Source organism: Xiphophorus maculatus, chromosome 1 (assembly GCF_002775205.1).
Source record: "Xiphophorus maculatus strain JP 163 A chromosome 1, X_maculatus-5.0-male, whole genome shotgun sequence".
Lineage (NCBI taxonomy): Eukaryota > Metazoa > Chordata > Actinopteri > Cyprinodontiformes > Poeciliidae > Xiphophorus > Xiphophorus maculatus.
The window spans coordinates 19,903,237-19,930,716 of NC_036443.1; the positions used below are offsets into that span (position 1 = coordinate 19,903,237).

At 39.0% G+C, this 27,480-nt stretch overlaps 2 protein-coding genes across 4 annotated transcripts; one reads left to right on the top strand and one right to left on the bottom strand.

Moving 5' to 3' along the window:
* On the top strand, positions 1-4,670 carry LOC102238300 (cytosolic sulfotransferase 2-like). 2 transcript variants are annotated; one of them, XM_005801685.2, is made up of 8 exons: positions 1-388; positions 1,163-1,374; positions 1,476-1,604; positions 1,686-1,786; positions 2,888-3,014; positions 3,099-3,196; positions 3,270-3,444; positions 4,502-4,670. In XM_005801685.2, exons 2-8 carry the CDS (start codon positions 1,236-1,238, stop codon positions 4,612-4,614), a joined length of 882 nt encoding a protein of 293 aa, XP_005801742.1. In that variant the 5' UTR covers positions 1-388; positions 1,163-1,235; the 3' UTR covers positions 4,615-4,670. The 2 variants fall into 2 exon arrangements, with proteins under 2 accessions (XP_005801742.1, XP_023187978.1); XM_023332210.1 differs by lacking the exon at positions 1-388 and adding an exon at positions 397-926.
* LOC102222442 (proline-rich transmembrane protein 3) lies at positions 4,667-25,694 on the bottom strand. Of its 2 annotated transcripts, XM_023332168.1 has the most exons (5): positions 25,279-25,693; positions 15,971-16,764; positions 15,051-15,329; positions 8,845-10,796; positions 4,667-8,025 (listed from the first exon to the last, which is right to left on the bottom strand). In XM_023332168.1, exons 2-5 carry the CDS (start codon positions 16,698-16,700, stop codon positions 7,999-8,001), a joined length of 2,988 nt encoding a protein of 995 aa, XP_023187936.1. In that variant the 5' UTR covers positions 16,701-16,764; positions 25,279-25,693; the 3' UTR covers positions 4,667-7,998. The 2 variants fall into 2 exon arrangements, with proteins under 2 accessions (XP_023187936.1, XP_005801765.2); XM_005801708.3 differs by having other exon boundaries at positions 4,667-10,796; positions 25,279-25,694.
* Between the last annotated feature and the right edge of the window lie 1,786 nt (positions 25,695-27,480).

The following is a 27,480-nucleotide window of genomic DNA, read 5'->3' on the forward strand; positions in this document are numbered from 1 at the left end:
TAGCTTTCTACTGTGTGTGTGTGTGAGAGCTGATACTAGGCTGAAACTTGTGTCTTCCACACTTACAAGAACGTCTCTGTAGAATGGCTCTCTCTAACAGGATGTTATATCTTCCCCCGCCCTTGTGAACTAGATGAACAAGCTGCAAAGAAAAAACTTGCTTTTCCTTTTCTCCCACTCCCTTCCCTGCTAATAAAAGACAAGCTCTAACTGAAGTTTTTCAGAACGCCCGGTGAGCAGCTTGTAGAAGCGGTTTGCTGTGTCTTCTCCTATTGCAAAAGCTTGGTTGAAAACTGATAAAAATTGTCTTTTACAACCACTTGAACTCAAAAGGACCGGTTCTAGATAAGGACCTAACTTTGCTCTGCTTAGCAGTGCTTACATTCAGGTGAGCTAACAAATTTATAATGCATTTTTAAAGGAGTTGAGATGCTTTGTAAGCACTACCAGGTTATTGCACTTTTTTTTAGTAATGTATATATAATTTGATGGTCACAATTTGCTGCTGCTGGAAAGTGTAAATGTATAGTCTTAACTGCCATAATGTCAGAAATGTTGTGTATATAACCTAAATCAATTTCCATGAAACCTCATGTTTCTGGCACTGCTTATTGATGCAGAACCATTCTGGTCAAAATATTTTTATTACTTTATTATACTTTTGCTTTATCTCTTCCAAAGTCCTCCACTTAAAGCAGGACAGGGCAGGAAGCAAAACAGGGTTTTTTTCTACTGTCATTTTTATAATTTAGTTTTTTGCATAATGTTCTAGTATAATTTTTCTTAGCCTATTTTCTTTCAACATCTTATTTTCTTAGAAGAAATGTAAGCAGGAATGTGACTGGACACTTCTAGATATTCAAAACTTGCGAAAAGCTTTACTTAGGCTCTTTTTGTCTTCTGTAGGAGCAACAATGGCTTTGCAGGTTCATGTTCGTTCAAAACATTCAATTTGTATGGACTTCATTTGTATTCATAATGTAGAACATGTACTGCATCTTTTAAAACTCAGAGCGAATTTATGAAACTGAAACTGGTCATATTGTAATCCAATATACGTTATTTCACAAGTTGTGAAGCATTTCATTAAAAGCAGTTTTCCAGCCTCTTACTTCACCTGGTGAAGTAAATGTCTTATAACACTTTTTCTTTCTGTTTTCAGGGCTTGGTCTGATCTTTTCCAGTGCTAGAACAAAGTTTGTTTGTTCCTAAAAGGTTTAAGACACACCCAGCAGATGGAGTTACCTCTTCGACCTACACTGTTCGACTTCAATGGAGTCTCCATGACCAAATACTTCACTGACAACTGGGTTAACATACAGAGTTTCAAAGCAAGGCCAGATGATATTGTGTTGGTGAGCTATCCAAAAGCAGGTAGGTTTTAAAAATAGTTTATCTTTGTTTCAAAGTCTCTTTGCTTTTGTGCCTAAGTTTGCAACAATTTATCTTAATGTTATGTGTTTTATGGCTCTAAGGGAACACATGGGTCTCCTACATCCTGGACCTTTTGTACTTCAGTCAAACATCACCTGACCGACAGAACTCAGTGCCACTTCATGAAAGAGTGCCATTTCTGGAGATCAGCATACCAGGGTTTCCCTCTGGTATATTTCTCTAAAAAATGACTTAATAGATAAATGAAATTCTAACTTATTTGGTTTAAAAAAAATGCATTCCTTTACCAGGAGTGGATGAACTGAATTCAATAAACAGCTTTCCACGCATTATCAAGACACACCTACCAGTCCAGTTTCTTCCCCAGTCCTTTTGGGAACAAAATTCCAAGGTTTGTTTATTCCAAATACAGAACGCTTCATAATTATCTTCTGGAAAAAAAAGAGCACTTAGTCTTTTCACTTACCATTTCACAAGATTGGAGCAAACAGGAAGAAGGATCTTTGACCATTTCGCTTTGCGCAATCTCTTTCATATCGTCCAAAGTCCTGAGTCCTCTCCTATTCTAGCTTCTGTTAATCACAGTCAGGGCTTTTTTTTTCTATGACTTGTTTGGGTACTGAGTATCTTTTCTGAGTTAATTTGGCCTTTGTGATAATTTTATTTTTCATAAAAATAAATGATATTGGATATTTAAAATAATTCTTGATGCATCTAATAAGGTTCACAATGCTATTGGAAGAGAAACATCACAGGTTCCCCAACTAATTTTGTTAGAATGGTTTCCCAAAGTGGCATCATAAAGGGGAAACCCAATAGAAGAAGATCAAAAATAAAACTTGCTAGATTTGCCAGAACAAATGTTCTGCAGTTAATTAAGGGGTTAGTGTTCCTATTTTTTGAGTATAGACTCTCCTTGCTTGTTGCCGAAAATTTTGAGGGGCAGAACTGCACTTTAACATAACACAGAATCTCATTTTCTCATTTTAACTGGTCAGAAGGCGATAGGACCCACCTAGGGCAACATGTTAGTACTTCTGCTGCTGCCAACAAATTGGTACTTCTCCCTAATGATATTTACTATCATGCAAGGACTGCTTGTTGCTTAAAAGTTCAAAGAAAGTTCAGCTAACAAAAACAAACAATTCTACAGTCCCAGCAGAGATTAGAAATTATCTTACATTTTGATAGCTGAACAGAAAATGGGTTTTTCCTTCCACACTTGCCAAACAATCAGTAGGTATGCACACAGCATTTAATGATGTTATTTAGATTTGGTTACCCCAGGTGCTACTCAATGCTGCAGTGAGTTTTATACTGCTTCCTGCTTAAATGTACTCACATTAAAGTACCTTCAAAGAAAAAGCTTCAGTGATTTTTAGTGATATTATGCTACCACAATCTAAATGTATTGCCAGATTCCCCTGCATATAATCTCTCTTAAGTCTGAACTTTTTAAAAGAAATTCTCCATAATATTTGTCTGATTGCAGATCATCTATGTAGCCCGCAATGCAAAGGACACAGTTGTATCTTATTTTCATTTTGACCGCATGAATAAGGCCCAGCCAGAGCCTGGAGACTGGAACAGTTTTCTGCAGAGATTTGTGGATGGAAAAAGTGAGTAACAAACTAATGGGAGGAATATCTGAAAACACAAAGATAATTTTACTGCTTGTGACATGACTTTCTGACTCCTTTCAGTGGTCTTTGGTTCCTGGAATGACCATGTGGGAGGCTGGTGGGAGAAGACAAAGACCAGATCTAACATCCTGTACTTGTTCTATGAGGATCTCATTGAGGTGGGTGGTGTCTATATTTCATTTTGTCAGTCTGTAAATGCAATCACAGCATAAGAGGGGCTTTCTCTGGTAGGATACTGAACGAGAAGTCAGCCGGATCTGCTCCTTTCTGGAACTGTCACCCAGCACGGACCTAAAGAAAGAAGTAACAGAAAAATCTCTCTTCAACAACATGAAACACAACAAGATGGCCAACGGCTCAGCTGATGAAGTCTTGGATTTCAAGATCTCACCTTTCATGCGCAAAGGTCAGCTGTATTTTCCTCCTGACCCTTATAATTCTATGGGGTTGAACTGCTGGGTATTTGGAACGCTTTGTACTTTTTAGGCAGTTCATTTGGTGATTCAAATGTTCTTAGCCAATCATTTTGTTTGGATTTTTCAGATTATTGCATGTTCCTCAACAAAGTCTTTGAGAACTTTAGCCAGAACACAGACTCCCACCAAGTAAAAGTTCAATGAGCTTTATTAGCAGAATAGAAAATGTGCAAGATGGTCAGTAACTTTTTCGCAGGTTCAGATTTTAGGTCAGACTCTCAAAAAGATGGTTAAAGTGAATGATCAGCAGAACAAACTGGACGTTTTGCAGAAACAGGAAGTGGTAAAGATCCTGGCAGAGGTGGTTTCCCTAGAAGTTCTCTTTTGAAACTCAATCTTGTCTCCTCGGGGTTGTAACTGTGCAGGATTTTCAGTGTGTTCTTTTACCAAGGATAATTTTGCCAACAGGACTGCATAGAGAAGAGAATTCTAAACAGGTAGGAATGTGGTCAGGTGCCCAATCAGGGGAAAAGGACGCTTGATGTCTGTGACAAGGTTGATGAGAGAAGATCTCACACTGAGTACGAAGCAGGATTTTGTAGAAGCTGATGAAAAGGTGGAAATATCATCAGCCAGCAGGAGAGGGAGGGGCAAAGGAAGGGAGCAGAATGGAATATGGCAAGAACAGGAAAATAAAGAGATTATGGTTTTTGCCAAATGTGAACCTGTTATGTTGTTACCTGAACTTTGCTTCAGGTAAGTCAGATTTGTTTTAACTGATAAAAAACTGAGGGCTACTGCTGAACCAGAATGTATTGCAGCAAAAATAATTTAAGGACCTGCACCAAATAAAACCAAATTATGTAAACTCACTTTTAGTTTTTGTACAGGATAAATGTTATGAAATTATCATGTTCTCCTTATTTGGTAAATTAATATTAAACGTGACATAACGGGGGCGTTTGATGCCCACTGCTTGCAGTAAAAAAGTAATCAGTGACGTAGAGATTAATACTATAATCATTATTTCTCCATTTTTCTTTTTAGGAAAGGTTGGTGACTGGAAGAATCATTTCACTGTTAACCAGAATGAGCAGTTTGATGAAGACTATCAAAGGAAGATGAGAAATATTGATCTAAGCTTTCGAACAGTTCTGTAACCGCCCAGTAACAGTATTACCACTGAGCACAAATAAAAACAATCATAAGAGCTTAAGTGTTTTAGGTTTTTATTTAAGTTCATATGTGAAAAGCAGCAGGAAATACATGAACAAAGAGTTCAATGAGCAAAGTAAACAGACTGCACAGGGAACATTATATGCATTTTCTATGGCACATACTGCTTCACGGAACAACCCTGAGGGAGCTGGAGGAACCACAGTGGCCATTTAGACAACAAGTCCTCATACAGTGAAATAATACCGGCTCATTGGAATGTCGACAGCAACAAAAAAGACGCACCGCACTGTAAAAAAAAACTCAACAAGCATCTCACATCAATAGGAGGTACTGCAGGTCAGACAAAAATAATCAGAAAACGAGTGATGGACCATCTGCAAAGAGGAAAAAGGCATCAGTAACTAGACTTAATGACAATATCTCTAAATTCTTATTTGTCTAACAATACATACTCAAAATGCAATGAGAGCAAAAAACAGATTCAAAAGTATAAACAGGCTACACATGGCTCAATAAACATGTCTTGTATGGACAGAAACAAAGCAAAAATCAACATCCAACAAATTTAGATTATCTAGACACTTTATAAAACTTGCAATAATAGTCCTTTCTATATTAAGTATCACTTCACAACTTCCCGTTCATCTCAACAGGTAAAATCATCTGCACAGCTCATGAGCAATATCTGCACTCAGGTTGGAGTCTTGTTAGTTCAAGTTCACATAGCTTGAATGTATAAATCAAACTCCTTTACCCTGTAAGTTTAGTTCAAGACACTAAAATTGATGCTGAAGAAAATAATTTGTATACAAAAGATGTTTTGTTCACAAAGTTAAGAACATTAAGTCCATAAATGTACAATTGTGAGCCAAAATTAAACTTTTAATTCCTAAATTTGGTGTTATTTGTACCCCAAATGTGACTAGACATTTGCAACCCGATCACAGAACAGGGGTGCATTAAAAGCAACACACATTTTCAGGTTTAGACTGTGTAACATGTTTTTAGTACACTTCACTTGCATAAATGACAAAATTCTCCATAGATAACTTTGCTATCTGGTATTATATAATCAACTAAACTTGGCTGTGTTTTATAGTAATCCAGATTGAATTGGTCTGTAAGGAATTGCATCTGAAGCTACTTTTAAAACTTGTTTACATATGGTAATTTGCACTGATCTGAATATAAACTGGAATAAACTTGACTTAATATACTTGGATAGGAATTGGAAATCCTTTTTATGACCTTTGATGGGAAATGGTCCTCTATAAATAAATTCCTGGGTTTACATGAGGCAGAAAGATTACTGATGACTAACAAGTTTATTGCCTAACTTGAGTGAACTTCTCCTACTAATTTATGTATGCTGCCCCCTTTTAAATAAATTAGAAATTCAATATAATTAAAAAGATAACCATTTATTGTCAATGTGTGTGTTTTTTTCTTTTACATTATTCTTGCATATGAGGAAGAGTTGAAGGCAAATCCAAATCTCCGACTCCGACAATCAGTTTGGGGGTTAAAACAGGCTCAGAATTGACAATTATGAAACATAAATACTTTCTATCTATCCAGAATTTTTTCTAAACTTGAAAAAGTATTATTTTTAAGGCAAATTTATTTGACTAAAATTTATTTTGCCGATACCTACGAACTAAATTTAACAACCAAAAATCTGATCAACTCCAACCTGAGCTTTTAGAAATACCACTTAAGATTGTCCTTCACAGTAACAACTATGTTTCAAACACAACTTTATTCATGGACACTAGAAAGGGCAGTATTTACATTGTGACTTGTACATGTTATCTCTAAAAGATAGTAGTAAAATACTTCAGTCTAAACAGGTAAGTGCTTTGTCACTGACTCAGGTATAATAAGTGTTTTGAAGTTCAAGCCAAGCCAGTCCTGTGTGTTGCAGCCCTGCAAAGCTGTGCAGCATATAATTAATTCAATACTGATCTGTTTAAAAATCTGATTCAGATTCTGCAAAAATGCACTAAAAGGCATTGGTAATTAATGGGTGTTATCCCACAAGCATTGTTCTGCAGCGACCTAAAATAATAAAATGCATCAAACTCATGGGAATTCAATATGGTATCTTAAACAGCTACTATCCTCAGCAGCATGGGAGGCTTCTCTGGTTGTTGTTGACTGCCTGTATCTTTATGTAACCAGCTTTAACTTATAAGACAAAACAAACAAGTACAACAGTGACAGCAAAATAAGAGCTTACACATAATCTGCTGCTGAGTCACCATGATACAAATGCTAAGACCCTAGAGAGAGAACAGCACAGCAACCAGTAATGATTATGTATGGCACATCTTTACATAACAAAAGCACATAGAAAAAAACCCTCTAAAACAAATTTACAACCAATGATATGCTTAGGAATTCTTTCATGGAAACAAATGGGACCTTTAACACTTAGTCACATTACAGGAAGGTGATCATTTTAAATCATTTTATTAATTTCATACAATAAAAGGAGAATTACCACCTTCATCACTAATCTTGAGCACATCGCATAGCTGCTAAAATGTTTCCTCGTCTAATATACGTCTGGTCCCACAAAAATTAAACTCAGAATTATGTGCAAGTGTGTTCCCACTTTGTAACCCAGATCCTATTTTGACAGACCCTCCTGTTTTACTCAGTATGTGTGTTGCGTGTGTTTCTACCGCAGCGTGTGAAACCATGTTATTTATTATAATGACAGGATCAATGAAATAACACTGATTGAAATCTTTTTCATCCAGTATTTGGGAGAGAGACTTAGGTCACAAACAAAAAGCTGGAATTTTCTGCAATACATGTTGTCACAGCCACTACAATTTATAACTCATGAAAGCTGCTCTAAACTTTGTCAAAAAGTGCAACGGTGTCAAACTAAACAAGTTTTGCCTACTCAAATTTTACCCATATTTGGATCCGACCACGAGAGGAAACCAAGCTGTATTTGGAAATTGGAATTTCAAGGTGAGACAGAATAACAAGAATGTCTCCTAAAGTCGGAATTCCAACACTGCAAGTTGTAAGGCAAAGAGCAAACCTGCTGTGTGCATCCACATTGTAGAGAAAGTTACTGGTATAAACTTTGAACTAAGCACTTCTGGATGTATAGATTTTATTAAACCAGTGGAACAGTAAGTGCTTTAACTTATCTACTTTTTAAAATGTTAGTATTGTGTTTGAGTGCATAAAATAGAAATATATTATCAGCTTGCTTTGATAGTGGTAGATGGCACCAAAATAAATACTTAACTTTTGTTGTCCAACTTGCAACTAGAAAGCTATGATTTCCTGCTCCGAGTTCCAGCTTCAGAGTCAGCTAGAACGCTGGTATACAGCCCGGGGTTCTATGTCGTTATTTCACAGTGGCTACACTAACAAAAGACAAAGAAAAATAATTTAAAATTAAAGATTGTAGTCCATATTTTCAAAAACCTAAATCATTGAAGGAGTAAGAATGACACATGCTTAACAGCAATAGCATGCCTGATTTCTATGTAACTTAAAATTAATTTGTAAAACACACATCACAGATTCAAGTGTTTGTCTCAAACCAGCTTTGTCTTTACAGATGAACAAATGCATTCAGCATTTAGTAGAAGTCATCTAATTTATCTTTCCATTAAGATTGGGTGATTCCATTATTGTATTTCAATATAAGCACTACAAAACACTGAGATACTCACTGAGTTATTATTTATCTTATTTTTTTTTTTATTTACCAGAAGATTTCTTTCTACTTTTGTACGCTGCTGATAATGCTCTGGCTCTTGCAGTGGAAATGATGGGGGTAAAAAACAAACTGTCCTGGTTCCTGGAAAAGGTTCTTACAGTGGAAACACAGCATATGATAAAATTATGTGAGTGAAAAAAATGGAAAAAGCTGTGTCGGTGGTGTGTTAAAAATGTTGTATCTCCCAGTTACAGTAAAATCCATTCACCTGGTAAATTCTTGAAACAAAAGGACTTTAAAGATAAAGGTGATGAGCTTAATACAAATCACCTAAAGTTTCTTTTACATTGGTTCCTATTTCTAAGCCAACTTCAGGACGTCTGATCAGATCTCCCCTGCGTTAATCTGAAACAAATGTGTGAATATCTGAAGTGCAGTAACTGGTCTTTATGGTCCATTGTGTGGTTCAAAGGTCTATAATTTCACTGCTGACACTGGCAGAATCATCATGTCGACTCACTTCCAGGTAACTGCGTGAACCAACGGGTCTCCCAGCTCTTGCTCGAGCCCTTTCAGAATCTGGGGTGATAAACGGCCGAGTGTCATCCACGCCATCCTCATCCAAATTCCCTGTAGATGTTCTGGAGGGGCGAAGCGACACTGGGCAAGAAACTGATGAGGGAACGTTGACCATACCATTCCCAGCCCACCTGTGACCCTGGTGGGATGGAGTGGGTGGAGCAGTCACCTGCCTGCTGGGTACGCTGCTGAGAACGCTACCCCCCAGAGGCATGGAGGACTCTGTTGGGGCTTCGCTGCTCTCAGAAAGCAGCTGAGGATCACTGTTCCTGCGAAGCCAATGCTCCTGGCTGATCCCAGAGCCCGGAGAAGGAGTCTGGATTACTGGATGAAACAGACTCCCTCCTGTGACCAAATGTTCTCTGTGCAGAGCCTCATCAATGCTGCGAGTCAGGTCAATAGGGGAGGGTGGCCGCAGGTCAAATTCATAGAAAGACAGAGATGTATCTCTGTCCTGATCCAGGCTGCCACTCACTGAGCGATGAGGAGGTTGACCCAGAGTCTGCAGTCTCAGCAGGGAGCTAGTGGAATCCTCAGATATGCCTCGGTCCTCAGGGTGGCCCCCGTGGTTACGTCCATAGTTACTGTCTTTGACCAAGCGTGGCTGGGCCATATTCTGCTCATGGCTCTGGTTCCTAATAAGACTCTTGCTGATATCAGCTCCAGGTCGCTCTTGTCCAGCCCAGTTGTTCGGCACCTCTCCTGGTCCTCCTGCTCCCCCTGTTCCGCCTCCCACACCATTACTTTCAGACTTCCTGCAGGGTTTACCTCTCAGACTTTGGACTATCTTAGACCAGCATGTATGTCTTTGAGGGGAACCAACAGACTGACCAGGAGTTGGGAGATCCACTGTGCTGCCATCTTGCCTTCCTTCCTCCCTTGCCCGGCATGTGACAGGCCTCCAGAACACCCAGGATCCCATTAGTAGTAGGAAAAAACCCCAGGTTAGTTCCAGCAGCCGAGCCCAGAAATGCATCAACCACCATCCCCAGTTAAAACGCGTCCAGTCTCCTAAGAGTCCATAGAGCCACAAGATAGCGTGGACATGCAAGCCGCAGCATAATGCTCCAAGAACTGCACAGACTGCCAGCACTCTTCCCAGAATCACTGCTGTTTTTTGGCTCCCCGTCCAAGTCTTCCTCCTGGCCTCAACAGGAACACTGTGATGGGGAAGAGCAGGGCAGCGTATACGTGGAAATACATAGCAAAGATAGCCCAAACAGATACCCAGGCCCCAACATAAGGACAGGACCTGGAGGGTTACTGGTACTACAGGAGACAGAGCTGGAGACAACAGATCAGCAGCTAACAGTAGTGTACACTGCAACACAGTAAGCACAGCCACCAGAGGGGGGTGCTCTAAGGTTGGAGGTAACACACTGACTCCTGCCACCCTCAGTGCAAGAAGTACTACTGACGCCTGGGCCCACACCAAGAGATGAAGAGGCAGGTTGTAGAGGGCCGTAACTGCTGTGCGAGGGAAGATGCCTCGTGTCCCATAAGGGTCGATGAAAAACAGAACTGCCCTGAGGCCTCCAGCTAGAAACAACAGAGCGTTGGCAAGTCCAAGAGCCCCGCGATGAGGACAGTTCGCTCCGGGGGACAGAGTCAGGCCAAGGGCAGCTCCAGCAAACAGGAGCAGGAAGAGGCTTGCTGTGCCGTAGACATGCAGTTCCCAGGCAAAAGCCAACTTGCGACTCAAATCACCCCAATAAAGAAGTGTGCCATTCGTAGAGGGAATGGCACTTGGAGATGGGGCTGGATTAAAAGTAGAGTGTGGAGCTTGCTGTGGATATCCCAACAGAATAGAGCGGTTCCTCTCCTCCTGATACGTGGGGCCAAATCTGGGTCGGATCACAGGAACAACACTGGTTGTAAGACGTGAAGAGTCCCCTAAAAGGTAGAACATGCCTTTGGTTAGTATTTTTTTAATCACAACAAAGAGATATTCAACTATCTTAAAGTAGAAGAAATCAGTGAAAGAGCATGAAGTACCACTGAGATCCACTAGAGGGGTGCAGCTCACCATCATAGAATAATACTGTACATCTGCAAGAGCTTTTTAGAGAATAGAAACTTAGATGCACTGCTAAAGGTCTGTAATGCAGTGCTTTCAGAAAGTATTCATATCCATTAGTTTTTACATTTTGTCTCATTCCAACCACAAACTTCAGTGTGTTTTAAAATTTTCATGTGAAAGACCAAAGTAATAAAAAACAAAAGCAACAGGATTTTTTTTTTCAAATTAGTTAAAACTCTGAATGGGGCTAAAACATGCATGCTATTATAATATCCATAAATGCTCCCGAGTGCAAGCTACTAGCTGAAAAATCCATCTAGTAAATACTGTAGATGTGGGTAATTTAATCGTAGAATAAATCCAGTCAGCTGTCATATGTAGGCCTTGGAGTTTTTTCTTTAGAGAACATTAATGACCAAACAGTATTATGAAGACCAAGAAACACACTGAACAGGTAAAAAAAAATGTATCCTGTGGGACAAGTTGAACTAAATGCATAGAAGTAGGACTGTAAATAATGATTGTTTAAGTAATTATTTTATCGATTATTCAGATGGTTAATTGCTTAATCGGATTTTAAAAATTGCCATATTTTGCTGATTTCTCTTTAAGCCTTTTTTATACAATATTAGAAATGCACTTTTTTTTTTTACAGAAATTGAACAAGGTGAAGGCAAAACTTTGGCCCTTGAGGAGTTTTGGGTAGTACATATTTACAGATGAAGATTTTATTTTTTTAAATTAATAGTGAAATGCATAAATGTTTTGTACAGTTTTGGCTTAATTACTGCTCTCAGTATGTTCTTTCAGCTAATTGGCTTTTTAAAAAGTCTATACTCCACTTAATGATTAATTGATTACTAAATTAATTGACCATTATTTCGATAGGTTGGAGTTGTAATACCACAAAAGCTTAAGAAGTATGTTCTGAGAGGTCTGTAAAGAAAGACAAACCATCATTATACTGTAAAAACCATTTCTAAATAAATTTAAATTAATTTGCACCAGCTAATATTTTCGTCCTTCTTGGTGAATATGGTGTTTATATCAGAAAACTATATTTGGTCAAATAAGAAAATTCCAAACCTAGACCACAGGTTGTCATTCTGAGCAAATAATCTTTAGGGCTTGTATGATGCACTAAAAACAACCACCAAGGAGGGCAGCTGGAATCACTGATGAATTAAATTTCTTTCAGAATTCATTTGGTCATTCTTGCTAGCAAGAATAGCAATAATAAACACATCCGAAATTCAGAGTAACTGTGTGGCTTAATTGAGATTATATAATTAACAAGAACATCTTTATTATGCAGCACAGCACAGTGTCACAATAAATTTATATCAGGCAAGCTCTGCACACATTCAGAGATTACCAGAATCCCACATGGGACAAATTTGCATCTCTCTGTTTATAATTTGCTCATTATGACTCAGGCTCTGTTTGCACAGAGCTCATAACTTTATCCAACTGGAAGAACCTGGAAACACCCAGTTGTATTATGATCACATTCAGTGATAAGATTTCTTCTAGTTTTCATTTTAAGGAAAAACACCAACGGAAAATGTAGCCATGAGAAAGGTGATCTTATGAACTTTAAGCAATAGGATACTCGTCTTGATGGCTTTATTGTAAATCATCTTCACCCATTTTTAACGATAAGATGATCAATGGTAAAACTTTCAAACATCTAGTCACTTGAAGTACTCTATGCCCGCCAGAAGACCTCCATAAAACTGACAGAGTGATAAATGACTCCTTCCCACATAGGTTTCACCCTTTTGTTCCCTCCCTCCTTCCATTGACGCACTCCTGGCCCTCACAAAGTAAAAGCGCTTTGTATACACATCTCAGACATGCTTCTTTATTTACATAAAGGTATGTTTTACTTCCTTCAACATGTTTTCCCCAAACTGGGATGAAATCCAGACACATTCCAGATGTGCCAATCACATTGCACAGCTGGGCACACTTAGGCTTACCTCAACCCTTTTGTTTTCTCTTTAAAACTGGCACTTCATCATATGTCAGGAAAGAAATAAAATATCAAATGACCCTGTTAAAAAACCAATACTATGTTATCATACCAAAGCATAACAAAGCATTGGTATTGATATAAGTCACATTAGCGTAAGCTCTTCTGACCTCATATCCCAGGTTAGAGGTTAGAAGGGTTAATTCCAGAAGTGGTTAAAATATTCCACTGACAAATAGTACAGTCCTTCAGTAGGGTGGAAATTAAGTTTACATTATTTATTGGTATGTTAAATCATATAGGACTTAATATGACTGTATACATCAGTTATTTATCCTGTAGCAGACATTATCATATTTACTTTTTATGCAATTGCCATGCTAATCAATGAGAAGCAAACATTCTACCACATGTAAAGCATCCAAATACACGGAACTAGACATTACACTGGCTTGTGGTTATATATTTTTGAGCAACATACAATTATGTGCATTAAACTGTTATGGTGGTAAGTGAGATATATTTTAAATGGAGAAATATATTTTTATGCATGCAGGTGTTGAGAATGTACATTAGAAGTAAGGAATGTACAAAGTTAGAGATGAAGTTTAATTGTTCCACCCATTTACAGTCCTTTAAATGAAATAAAACTAACACAGCAGTGCCCCTCTCCCAACTTCACATTCTTATTCAGAAAAAAACACAGATACTCATTATGTGAAAACTAAAGGAGTGTCACCCATCACAGCTCCTTAAAATTTCCAGTTGGCAAGCATGCCTGTTAAGAAGCAGAAAAACACATGATCTGGACTCTCAAGGACTGATTATGTCATCCAGGACATGTTACTGTGGAATACAGTCTCTGCTGCCCAGACACAGTTATCGCTGTCATGACAGTGATGAAATCGTTTTACAGTAACAGTCCTCAGTCAGAGGCCTATTCAAATTTGTTGCAAGACTGACTGCTTCTGGAGATTCATAATCACAGCAAGTTTTTGAAAATACATGAGTTCCAATAACATTCAGTTCTCCTTTTGGATAAATAAATTATTTTGGAATTTTTTAATGCTATAAATTTATAAATCTAAAAATAATGTATTGTTAAAAATTCTTGCAGCAAAATTAAATTCACTGGTAGTTGATATTGTTTGTGTTGGTATTATAACCATCTTTAACTGGTTAGTTTTGATCACAAAGTCCTTTCACTGGTACTTGGGGAGTCGGAAGCTGAAACGTTTTGGAAAAACTGCCCTGAAGTAAACAGCTGAGGGCATGCTCTTCAGCTGTCCATCTCTTTTTCGAGGTTTGAAAAGCCGGCCTGTTATAGCGTAGGCTTCTGTTGCCTTTGATTACTCATAATAGACACTTGAAATTCCTTTTTGGATCAAAAACGTGAATCGTCAGAGTTACTGCATTGTACTGTTTATCACCCGTGTATTGTGGTTACCAAGTAAAGATAAATAAATCTCGTATACTCTTTAGCCATTTCATGCACATCAGACAACCCCGAGTGCCTTGGACTAACCGGTGTGTTGTTCTTTTCACTCTAAGCACTGCTGCTCTTACTTCCTAATATGGGTTTGAAAGGGAGACACTGACTTTGACTGAACTGAACTTCAAGCAAAAAACCAGCTGTAAAAATGATCGTCTAAGAAAAGCCTGGTTCTGTTACCAGTAATGCCTCCCTTTAAATGTGCTGTGACTGTCTCTTGAGCTCCATGTGTAATGTTCCTTTATTTATTTTTCACTGTTTCGCCTGCCTTCATCTTTTTCTCTCTCCATTTGGCTTTCATCCCCACTCTCTGTTCTCCATATACCTTTCTTCTCCCACACCTTCCCCCTCTCTGTCTACTTTCTCTGTTGCATTACTTCCTCTCAGACTTTATTTGCTTCCCTCTTGCCCTTTTCCTTCAGTCCTACCCACCCACTTCCTCTCACCTCCTGCTCATACTTTAGTCTCTCACTTTGTTGACCCCAACTACAGCCCCCCTTTCCATGGAAAAGCTTGTCTCCTTTTTCCCTTCCTTTGAAGCCTTTTCCAGTAAAAAAAAAGGTTCCAGCTGTATAAATAATTATTTTCTGAATGATCAGAGGACAAAGGAAACTCTGAAAGTGGTTGTAACTGCAGAACACATAGATTCTTGTTTCTTACCTCTCGGTGGCACAGTAGTTCTCGATGTATTTCTTTCTATTTCTGCTGTTTTGACACTTTGAGTTGTAACTGTCCTAAGACCAGTTGTAGATGTGTGGGTTTCTTGTTCTGTTGAACTGTTTGGATTCGGACCAGCTGGGCTTCTGTTTGTGACAGGTTGTCCTGCAGTCTGTGGCTGTTTATCAGCGGAGCTTGACGTGGGTTTGGGAGATGTCACAGCAGAGGAGCCCTGCGTTGGCTGAAGTCTGTCACTGGAAGGGTGATTTGCTCCACGTGTACCTAAAAATGGAAGATAATATATTTTGAGACATTCAAGTGACATTTAATACCAACTTCAAAAAGCTATGAAACTGTTACATGCATACGGTGATAGCACATAACATTATGACTAGTGAAAGGTGAAGTAAAAAATTATGTCTTTAATTGAAGATCTTCAGGTGTTTACCTAGTCTGCAGTATGGGCAGCCAAAGCTCACTTAGGCTGAGTTAATGTTAGCCAGCACTGCTATAGCTTAAATTGCTGAGATGCAAATTCTGGTAGAGAAAAGTGTCAGAATACACTGTGCACCACATTTTGTTTCATGTGATATTGCAATTCCACCCCACAAACCAGTTGGGGTGAAATTAGTCTTCTATAATGACTCAGACCTCTGCTACTAATCAGTAAGGTGTTGATATGTTGAAATTCCCCAAATCCCAATTTAATCCAATCCACCATGAGGTGGGCAAACAAGTCTGATTGATGGAACTCCCACCTCGCAGCTTGAAGGACCTAAAGGATCCCTTGCTAATGTCTAAGCGCCACATCTGACCTTAAAGGATTTTGTGGATTTGATACCTCAACAGGTCAGATATGTTTTAGCAGCAAATGGGGGACAATCATTAGACAGGTGATCATAAAGATATGCTTCATAACTTACCTGTTAATTCCGCAGCCTTAGGCGTTGGTTGTGTTATTGTAGATGTTGCACTGATTGTTGTCAACCAAAACAGGTGAGTCTCATCATTCTGATAATCCAATGATGTTTCTTCGTCCGTAACTTTGGAGGTCATGGTCTGCGCCTGTGGTCGATACTGAGCCATCTCCTCAGCAACTGTTGGCTGATGACCAGTTGATTTCTCCTCTGCCAGAGCTCTGCCTGATCCCAACCCTTGGGATTCAACATCCTCTGAGCCTTCAATTGATCTCTCTTCTGCAAGACTTAAATGGGATGCCAAAGAGGGAAAAAGTGGAGTTGTGGCAGCTTCTTCCCTTTTTAAAGCCTTGATGAATGTTAAACTAGCTGTGTCAGTCCTGGGTCCTGAGACAGTTGGTTGGGTTGCAATTTGCCCCCTGGTAAAATTCTGTGGCGATTGCGTAAAAATTAAAGATGGGTTGAGCTGTGTCGTTGGATGAATCATCCGATGCCCCTGCTCCACTGCATTCAAAGCTGTAAACCTTTCCCGGATTGTTACTCTGATGGGAAGATCGGTGCGTCCTCTGGGAGGCAAAGAAGGCCAGAATCTAATTGTCTGCTTGGTAGGTGAAGGTGGGTTGCTAGGCAAGTTCAGGGTGGTGAAGGAAGAGGAGGAACCAATGATGGTCTGTGCACCGGATAAATGGAAGAAGAATAGGTTCAAAGTATGGAACAGGAGCAGCTTGAGAGCCATATTCAGCAAGGAAGCAAAGTGGACCTTCAGGGAACTGGGGCTTATATGTCACACCATTCTTCCACTGTTGGGGAAAAGGAGAAAATACATAATAACTAAACAGAAATAATTACAGAATTAGGTATAAAAAAACTGATCCATTTTTAATTTGTTAGAGTAATCTTAGCCTTGGAAATGCGCACAAAGAAATTGTCCTGCAAGTAAAATTGGGTGAATTCAGTACGGTAAGTCGCGATTGATGATCAGTTGTTTAAAAGACAACAGAACTTTTTCTGATGTGAGAGAGGGCATAATTTTCAGTAGGTGCCAGGAAGGCTGAAGAAAGGACAGTAATGTCACTCTGTTTTATATTTTTGAGCTTTTACTCTTTCATGGTACATAATGGATTTGGATATGTTTGTAGCCTTTTGGAGTTAAGATAAAAACGTACATTCTCTAGAGCAGTGGTGTCCAAAGTCGGTCCTCAAGGGCCGGCATCCTGCATGTTTTAGTTCTCTCCCTGGTGGTAGTAACAACCTTTTCAGGATGTCAATATTCTTCTTAGGCCTTCTAATGAGCCATCATTGGATCCAGCTGCGAACTAAACCAGGGCGAGAACAAAAACATGCAGGATGCCAGCCCTGCTTTGCAGTGCTAACTATGTTCCTTATTTGTTCCTGTAAGTTTCTCATTTAACTTCCTTTAAATATGACTGGTCATTTTGGCCAAACATAATTCTGTTCTTTGTTTCTGAGAGCATTTGCAAATTGTAACATGGTTTTCTATGTTGCTTTAGGAGTGAAGGTTCCTCCTTACTGAGTTTCCTTTCAGGCCATGTTGGGACAGAATTCATTTTATTATGAACGACAAAGCATCAGCCTATCTCTTCCTAAGGGGTTTTGGTTCTTGGGCTGACGCAAACATTTTGCGCTAAAACATGTTGACCTCTGGGATACACAACACGTCTCTTTACTGAAAGCTGTAAAGGCCAGACATTTCCATGGTTTTATACTTGTGTAAGTTTGTTTGAACAGGTGAAGTGGCACCTCCATTGAAACTTGTACTCAAGAATGAAACAGTCTTGTGAAGGTCCAAAACGTTTTTCTTCATCTGTTCCTGATTGCTTTTATTTCCAAAAAACAAACATAGTGTTTGGGGTGTTGCTTCAAAATACATCCACAAGGTTTGAATGTAATTCTTAAAATTCTCTCTCGTTATTCTGATATTTAGAAAGACAGGAAAAAATCTTGGTAATTAAGATAAAATAAGATATGATAATTCCATTAGTCTCCCATAGGATAAATTTATCTTGGAAGCAGGGGCAAAACTGCAATACAACAATGAAAGCCCATCCAAAAGGACAGTAACCATGAATAAATACATAAAAATAAAAATATATATAAAAGCATAAATGTCAGAGGCAGTACATCCCTATAACCATTTCTATTCACATACAATGCATCCTCTACATACTACTCTTGGTCATTGTCTGGACCTCCAGTTATTCTGTCCAGGCCCAGCTACTCTGCCATTTATCAGGTTAATGGAGAGTGGTACAAATGAATGTTTCAGATGGTTATATTTGCACAGGGGAACCCTGAACCTTCTCCCAGAGTTCATAAGAACATATTCTGATGCGAGTACATGTGACCCATCAGACAAGATGTTCTGAGCTTGCCTGATGGTAGCCTTTTTATTTTTCAAATAAAATGGATTTGAGTGTAAACCTATGGTCCATAGCACCTCCATTCAGGTGAAGGTGCTATGGACCTTCACCTGAATGGAAGATGCTATGGACCTGAATGGAGGTCCATAGCACCTCCATTCAGGTGCTATGGAGAAGGTAGATCCGGAGTGTTGATAATCTTACTTGCCATCTTCACCAATTCTTTCTGACTTAAAACGGGAAAAGACCAAACTGGTCAGACCAGGAGCAAAAAATAAGGTCATGTATCTTTCGTGTTTGTGGATATCTGGTTTCAACTTTCTGTGGTAAATCAAAATGACAGACCAAATCAAAATGAAGGGAGTCACAGATGGTTTCAGTCAGTGACAGATGGGTACAATAACTTTTTTTCTCCTATCTGTGCCTTAAAAGGTTCTTTGGGAAAATATCAAGATTATTTCCTCCACATGTCTACTCTGTGGTTGCTTCTAAGTAGGAGGGCTTATTTACAAGCTATCTGAGTCATGATGCCAGAGGTTGTGAGGCTGACTGTCGTATTTCAGAGAGGTGACATGCAACTCCCCCAGGCCCTTGAGGACTGTGCATTCTTACAAGTGATCGAACCAAACAACTGCCAGTAAAATCCCGCAACACCCTTCTTTGTTCTCCAACTTGCATAAATCTTTCTCTTTCACATTAGTTTCTACCTATGACTCAGAGTGGGAGATAACCTCTGGGAACAGTGTTGCCACAAAGTAAAACTTCAGCTGAAAGGGAAGGGGAAGCTCAGAAAATAGAAATCAGTGGCTATGGGAGATTTTATTTTGCTGCGAATGAGTCACCCTGCATCCATTCACATCCATGATGATTAGACCTCAGAAAAGTTATTGTAGTAACACACAAGAGTTTGCTCGTGTGTTCTGGGCTTGCAAATATGCTTAAGGTAATCTGTGTGAGTATATGGAAAATATGTCTGGGAATGTGCAAGTGAGCATGCAGGTTATACATGCAAAAAAATCCAGTTTGAAATTCTCAACACATGCTCAGGAAATCTAAATCTTGTGTTTAGCGAGTCTGTACAGTGGTGCATACAATATGTATCCCTGTAAACACCAGTGTGTACAGGAATACAACTGTTAGGACATCTCACTCTCCACCCACTCACAGTACCCTCAATGTTTATTTTTTTCCTCTTTCAGCTACCTCATCTTCTGTCTCTCCATTTTCAAAAATAATGTCACTCTCTTCCTCTCTCTTCTTTTACCTCGTTTTTCAGCTGCATAGCTTTGTATGATAGATAATACCCAAATGATAGAGGCAGAAGCAAAGTAGCTTGAATGCAATACCAGAATCTGCTGATTCTTCCATGTGGAAGTGGTATTTTGAAAAGAGAGGAGAAAATACAGATAGAGAAGCGCAGAAGGTGAAAGAGGCTTGATGTGGCTGATAGTAGAGGGCACAAAGAGGCAAGGTGATGAAAGTGAGGAGACCTGCAATAAAATTAAGACGGAGAGAAGTATGGAGGGATGCAAATATAGAACAGATGATGGGGGAGTCAGAGAAGCTCGTTAAAACAAAGTGACAGAAACAAAGGCAGATTATATTTCATAAAAGTAAGACATGGACACATGAGAACTATGCAGCAGGGTGAACTGGTTTGATCAAATGTGGCAATCAGTCCAGGAAGTTATGCAAAAAGAGAGAAATTGTGACACAGTTCCACATGCAGGTGTGCATTCTCTTACTAACTTCTTTGTTAATGGAGTATGTTACACTATTTCTACCTAGATAAAAAGGATTTGAGTGTAAGCCCATGGTCAGAAATATGAGAATATGCTGAAACAAAGCAGAGATTATTCAGAAAAACTCTTTGTTGCTATTTTTGAAATGTTGTCACAATTAATCAATCTCTTTTCCAGAAACCAAAAACAGAGCAGAATGTTCTGGTCCACTGGACCAATACAAAAAAAGAGTGAATTTAGCTTCAGCTCATCCAAACAGTTTGAATTTGGGGGAAAAAAAGACAAATCTTTTCAGTCAAACACAACTAATCAGCCTTTCTGCTGTCTGCTTCAGTACGCTGTTGAGCAAACGTCATTCATTCTCTTGACCCTGACACATCTGTGCATACTGCAGCCAGAATCCCTCAAACAGTGACCAAAATATGCACACACAGGCTCACAAATAGAAATTACGTTCCTCTGAGACTGTTCACGGGGGGGACAGCAGATGGGTGAACGGCCTGAGTATTTTTATCTTTGCAAAGCCCAAGGGGTTCTCTGAGACACTTCACTCTGAATTTAAAATGCAACATGGTGAGCATGTCGTCCCTCTTACTTGCACAATGCATGCCTTGTTTGATGCAGGAAATGCCCATGGATAAAATCCAACTGTACAGTAGCAAGCAGCAATCTGGAGATTACTATAAACTCCTAGCCCACGGTATATCCTGGCTGTTATACAACCACATGAGTAAGTGCTGCAGCAGCTGCTACTAATCAGTTAATCGTCGCAGCACTGATGTCATGTCTACACACTCATGTTATAATATGACGAGTGAATGCACAAACTTTCCATAAGAAACCTGGGAGGTGTGTGTCTGTGTGTGGATGTGGGTGGGGCACACACAGTCATGCTTCTGCAGAGACTCCCTCCTACTTGCAAACATTAATTTTCTTTTTACCAGATTTCAGACAGGATGACAGAGTGTGAAGTTTCCATTGGTTTGAGTGATTCTGTCTGTGGCCAGTCTAGGATCAGCCCTCTTAACTAAGACCAATCCAAATGCTTCTCATCAACAATTTGATTTTTAGTGAAGGTTTGAGGACAACACAGCTTTCTTAGCACAGAGTGCATGAAGTACCAACACGAAAGACAGAAAGCCAAGACATGGCTGGAATCTTGTTTACGTAGTAATTGATTGGATGGCTCCTGATTAAAATCACAATTTTGCCAATTACAGACAAAATTTGGTAATTGCCTTGCACAGCTGCTGGTACTTAGACCTATACGACTTTCTGTCTCCTTCTATTAAAGGTTCAGACTTGATTTTATATGTCAAAGACCAGCAGTGTTTTGGTTCTGCTAGTGAAATTGGGTACATTGGAACCTTTTAAAATAAAAACATGTGTCTTGGGTTTATTGAAATATAATTTATTTTTTTAATCTAAACTGTCAGAAACATGTGGAGTGCAAGAAAGTACAAAGGAAATGCAAATATAAACATTAAAAAAGGCAAGCCCAAATATGCAATTTTCATAAGTAGGTAATTTTCCAATAGTTCTGTTAGTTTAATGGTCTCACTCATCAGTGAAGAATAGAGATGTGCTAGTCAAGCTTTTCTTGGCTGATGCTGATTTCTGGTATTCTTTTAGGTGCCAGCTGGGATTTAGCAGGATACACCAAAAAGAAATAAAGAGTAAAATAAAAGTTACTGGTTCTTGATTTGAAGATTTTGATTTTATATAAAACAGAAAATTAAGGAATTCTAACCTTTTAGTGAAATAACTTGAACCACAGCTATTATTACTTGGACTAGTTTTCTTATTTGTTGTAAAGGTGGTTCTAACAAGCGTAATAAGGAGCTTATTAATTTTCCTCCTTAATAAGGAGGAAAATTTGCAACGTTAATTAAAGGAGAAAGTGTCCAAAGAGCATATATAAATATGACAAAAGAAGCGGTGAGAGTCAGGCTACAGAAAGAAGACTTTCTGCAGAAACGGGGCAGATAGGCAGAAGTTGAAGGGGCTGTAAAAGATGTAAATAACTATGTTGGGAATACAAAGACATAAACATATATGGAGCTAAATGTAAAGGGTCACTGTCCTCTGTGGTGTATAACCGTAAAGCATTCCTGCTCAGCCATCAGCTAGCTGTGCAGATGTATAACTTGTTTGTACTTCATCCTGACTGTGGAAATGTGGGTGTGTTAGGAAGTGAATGTATGTGAATACGTGAGTATGTGAGAGACAGGAAGAAAAAGGAAAGAAGGAGCATGTGTGGTTGTGTTGGAATGTGAGCCACGGGGGAGGTCCTTCCAATAACCGTTACAAAATTCCACACCTTGAAATAACACACGGTTTCCAAATAGCTCCCACTGTATCACCTTACTACCAGTAAAATAAAATAAAAACCACCCCCTTCACTATTTTGTTCAAGTTTCACTGTTAGATCTCGAGATATTTGAGCTCCTAACCCGGAAAATTGATTTCCCAGAAAGTTTTCCAGGTGAGGTCACAGAATATAAGTGTCAGACCAAACTGATCCATCTACCCCCAGACAAGAAAGGTTGTTAAGAAGGCCTCCCAGTGTGCATGTATGTGTGTAGGGAAGGTGGGGGAATCAAAACGTCAGAAATCGACCACACAGGAGATGTTGAAAAGAGGCTCCAGAAACAGTTCCGGATGTCTTTGATCATTGATGGAGAGGATGTTCCAGTTAAAGGTGATGAACCCCAGAATATCTCTAAAACTTATCGGGGAAGTGAGCCACTGATCAAAGGCTGCGACTGCAACCAGGATATTACAGATGCACCCATTGATCAACCAAAGACCAGAATCAGCCAATTTTCCCTTGACCTGCCATTATTGGATATGACTTCCACCATTATCAGGTTATCATCCAAACACTTCACTTTAATAGTACTTTATTTGTACTTAATTTGTACTTTAATAAAAATTAAATGATGGTTAACTGCTTCAATGCATAAAGGGGGTAATCTTGCAATGAATTTTCTGTTTAACAAATTGTCTTCCCTCAAACAGGAGACCTGCAGAAAATTTATTTCTGTTTTATATATTAAAGTTGTCAGTGAAATCACGTGACTGGAGAACCATGGAAAGAAAGTTCAGCAGAAATTTTACAATCTTTTCAACCTTGTTAGGACTCTGATGTTTTAATTAGCGCCTGAGCATTGCCAGAAACACACCCTGAAAGATAGCAAGTCTGCTGACTTTTTGAGACGGCTTTTGAATCCCACTAAGCCACAAAGACACTTTCAGGAAAATAAATTACAGGCATCACAAGTCATAAACCTTGCAGACTACAGAGAGTTAACCACAGCTCTGCTTGAACCCAAGACTGTCATGTTGTTGCAGCTGGATGCAATAAAATTATGTTGAGGTTCCAAACAACTTGTCAGTAAATGAACTGTTGGCTGATAAAGAGAAGTGATGAGCAACTTTAAAATATATCAGACATAATAGAACTTGAAATAAAGGATATTTCTATTCAATTCTTTTATTTTCCACTGTCAGCTTTAGGTTTTCGTTTTTAGAGAGTTTGTTCCTGCGACGAAAAGTACTTTCTGTTCATCTTGACAGAATAAAAGCCTTATAAACATTGGAAGGCAGTGAAATTAATCATTTATTTGATGCCAGAGCCATAGTCATAAGTCATCTTTTGTTGTTTTACTCCCTTTTCGGTACTTCTTGAGTTGACTTCCTCATTATGACTTTACCAAAACAACTGTAAAATCTTACTTAAGCTCTTCTAAAAATTTGACTGTCAAGTTTGGGGTGTGGTGGTTTTCTTTAAAATTAAGGTAATCTGTCAGAACTCTCCTAGATTCCGGTAGTCTGTAAAATTTAAATTGACAATAAAATTACTGTAGGCATCTATCAAATATTAATAGCCTCACAATTCAACAAGAATATTAAAAAAATATTTATTTTTTTCACAATTCCAAGAAAAGAATTATAAACAAACTCATCAAATAAAAAAATTAAGAAATGTGCCAACATTTTTTTTTATTTATCTGCAAGTGCAATGATAAATGACAAGCACAATTCAGTTATTTATTTCATGGTTCCTGTTTGGCAATGCACAATCACTTAGTTTAATCCTTCAGGCATCTGAAAGGGAGTTCCTTGGACTTATACCCTTTTCATCTGAGAAGAGATGGGCACATACATTTTCCTTGTGTTTATTTTGGGTTATTGTTAATGAAGGAAAGCATTCAAATTACATGTTTTAAATGGGGAATATTTGTTCATAGCTTTGCTGTGTTTCAATTGTGTTTTGATATGGCTATATTTCTGTGATCTGATTCATTTTTCAAATTCAAGTTTATTGAGCATGCTTGTGATTTCATTCCTTTATTGTAATAAGTCAAATTCAGAAATGGCCAAAAAGGTTTTAGACCTTTTCGGCCACAGTAACTAGTAAAAAGGCCCTATGTATCTGACCTAATAGTGTGCTTCAAATCAGTTCATTTGATCTGAACTACCATAATATTACTAATACTGGTCCTACTGACTTTGTTTGGTGATATTGACAGACTAAACTCTGAATTGAAATAATTTAATTAGGAAACTATTTGCCGATTTTCTATTAATTGGCGGATGTGTGTACTTTATGCTTTATATAAGTAGATATGCAATGATTTATTCATTTATTGAATTGTGACACTTTTGATCCTGCATAGGCTAATCTTCCACTGCTCAGTTTTATTAGCCAATAAATTCCAAGCCAGTGTAGCTAAAAATAAACACTAACTTCGTGTAACCTATAAATGAGACCAACAAACTTTGTTCTTCAGGACTTTGCAGCTTTTATTACACTCTGCGGGTAGCAAAGTACTATCGGGGTGCCGTTGTTAACTATTAATGAGAGTAGCAACGCCGTTACTGTCCTAACATCGGTGGGGGCGCTTTTTGCTGCACAACACCGGGCGAAATGTGTCTTGTCCAGCCTTTCCCTGGCGCCCTTTAGGATGGAGATTGTGCGACTACTGATCAGGAAATCATAATAACAATAAAAAGCTGAAGTCTTTATCAACCACCACTGAATGAAACCCAGGTTAGTAGCGTGGGAACCTGAACCTGAACGGTGAGTCGGCCCGGCACAGGTAAAGGCAGCGTCACTACAGTATCAATGCGCAATGAATTCCCGCATAGCGGCTGCTACGCAACTGTCGGTGCCTGGAAGACGTACCTGCAGCTCTGTCCGGATCCTTTCAGATGGCGTCTGTTGCGGCAGGCTGGGGGAAAAGGGGGTGGGGGGACTAGGGCATTCTGTGATAATGGCAGAAAAATGTAGTCTTCCTCGTTTTATCCGAAGAATATAACCACCAGAGCTTCCTCTATGTCCAGCTATCTTCTACTATCGATGCCTCTTCCTCTAACCACGAGCAACTGAAGGGATATACGCCCCCTCCGTCCTCTTAATCTCTCTCCACATCGCTCCCTCCCTCTCACTGTTTTTCCTCACAAGCGGATAAACACGACTGCTTTACCTACCAACCGGTCTCCTGACACGGCTCTTACGCAACAGCGGGCGGATACTATTTGACTGTCATTTCATATCTACCTGTTCATACAGTAGAACCGAGGGTACATATGATTGTCATCATCAAACTGAGCATAGAAACCACAGTCCAGATTCTTAGCGGTGTTTCTTGGAATCTAAATTAAACTCCCTTTATGAGTATTAAACCTGCATAAGTAGATGGAGATACTTTATAGATATAGATATTGCCCCGCTCCTCAAGTAAAAATATGCTCTGACAACAAAAGCACATCTGTGCAACGAATTAAAAAAAATAACACTTTAGAAAAGAACATGGTGATTAAAAAAAAGATACAATAAAGAAAAGGACAGATTCATCTCTCTTTGTAATTGGGTCCTTGACATCATCAGAGGTTCAACAAGGTTGCTGCAGTTCACTTTAAATCTTGCCAGTTTGTACCCATTTTGTGGCCACACCTTGCCATTTCATGCTGTTAGTGCACAAGAAATGTTGTGCCAATGCAATTAACCGTCGTGTTATAATTGATTTCTCTTGATATTTAGATATTTTAACAACTCACATGGTTGGATAATCATAAAAGGGTCAAATTTCTCATTCATCCATTTTCTTACACCCTTATCCCATTGGGGTCAGGAGAGGTGCTGTTGCCTATCTCCAGCTGTCAACGGGCCAGAGGCGGAGTACAGTCCATCACAGGGCAACACAGGACAAACAACCATGCACACCCACACTTACACCTAAGGAGAATTTATACAGACCATTTAACCTAAGAGTCAAGTTTTTGGACTGAACCCATGTATGCACAGGGAGAACATGCAAACTCAAAGCAGAAAACCCTGGACCTTCTTGCTGCAAGGCAACAGTGCTACCAACTGCACCACTGTGCAGCCCACTCACAAGTCCCCTATAATTTAGTCATACATCACTTCTGCTGCACTAATTGTGACACTGCAACATAAAGGTCTTGGGTTCAAATCCTGCCCAGGGCTTTTTTGCATGGAGTTTGCATGGTTCTCCCTGTGCATCCAACTTTGTCAAAAAAAAAACAAAAAGAAAAACGTGTATGTTGGCATATTGGTCACTCAAAAATGCAATGCACATGAGTGATGGTAGTGTGTCAAAAAATATACAGCCTTTATTTTTTATCAAGCAGCCCACTCCAGTGGTAAGCAGTCAAGAGTCTAAGGTGCAGCACCCAATGATCCCTTTCAAACATGCTGTATTGAGGATTTTCTGACAAAACTGTGCATGGCTTGAGTCAAGTTTTCTCTGCATTTTCATGCTTCATCAGGACTTATCCAAAGTTTGGCAAAGGCAACAACTGATACATATTAATTGACCAGTTGCACCATTTCTGGGATTCCAAATATGCATTTAATTAAATTAAATTGTTGAGCATCCAAGTGCAGGCAGGAGGCAGGCGAGATGATTGGATGTGAATAACTGGGAAAAAGAGAAATTGAGAACTGTGGGTGATCAAGAGGAAGAAGCATTGATGGAAAATTTGCAAGATGTCAGAAGGGAACAAACAAATCCCAGCAAATGACTGAAAAGAAGTAGCAGTATTAATACAGAGCATGCCGAGTGTGGATAAAGAGCAAGTAGGCCTAAATAGTTAAATGTGTAGTGGCTATGTGGTCAGAGGAGCTGAGGAAAAAGGCCTACAGGGCAGAATAACTGAACAGAGGAAAATAACCAAACATAAAACTTTAGAATCCAAAATACAAATAGAACAAACAGAATAAAACAAAATACAAATTAAAAGTTCAATGAAACAAGACAATTGTCTCAACATGACTGAAGATCTTTGAAAATGAAATTATGACAGTTCCAGACTGCCGTAATTCCCTTCTCAAACCACCGTAAAGGACTTTATTGTTACCAAA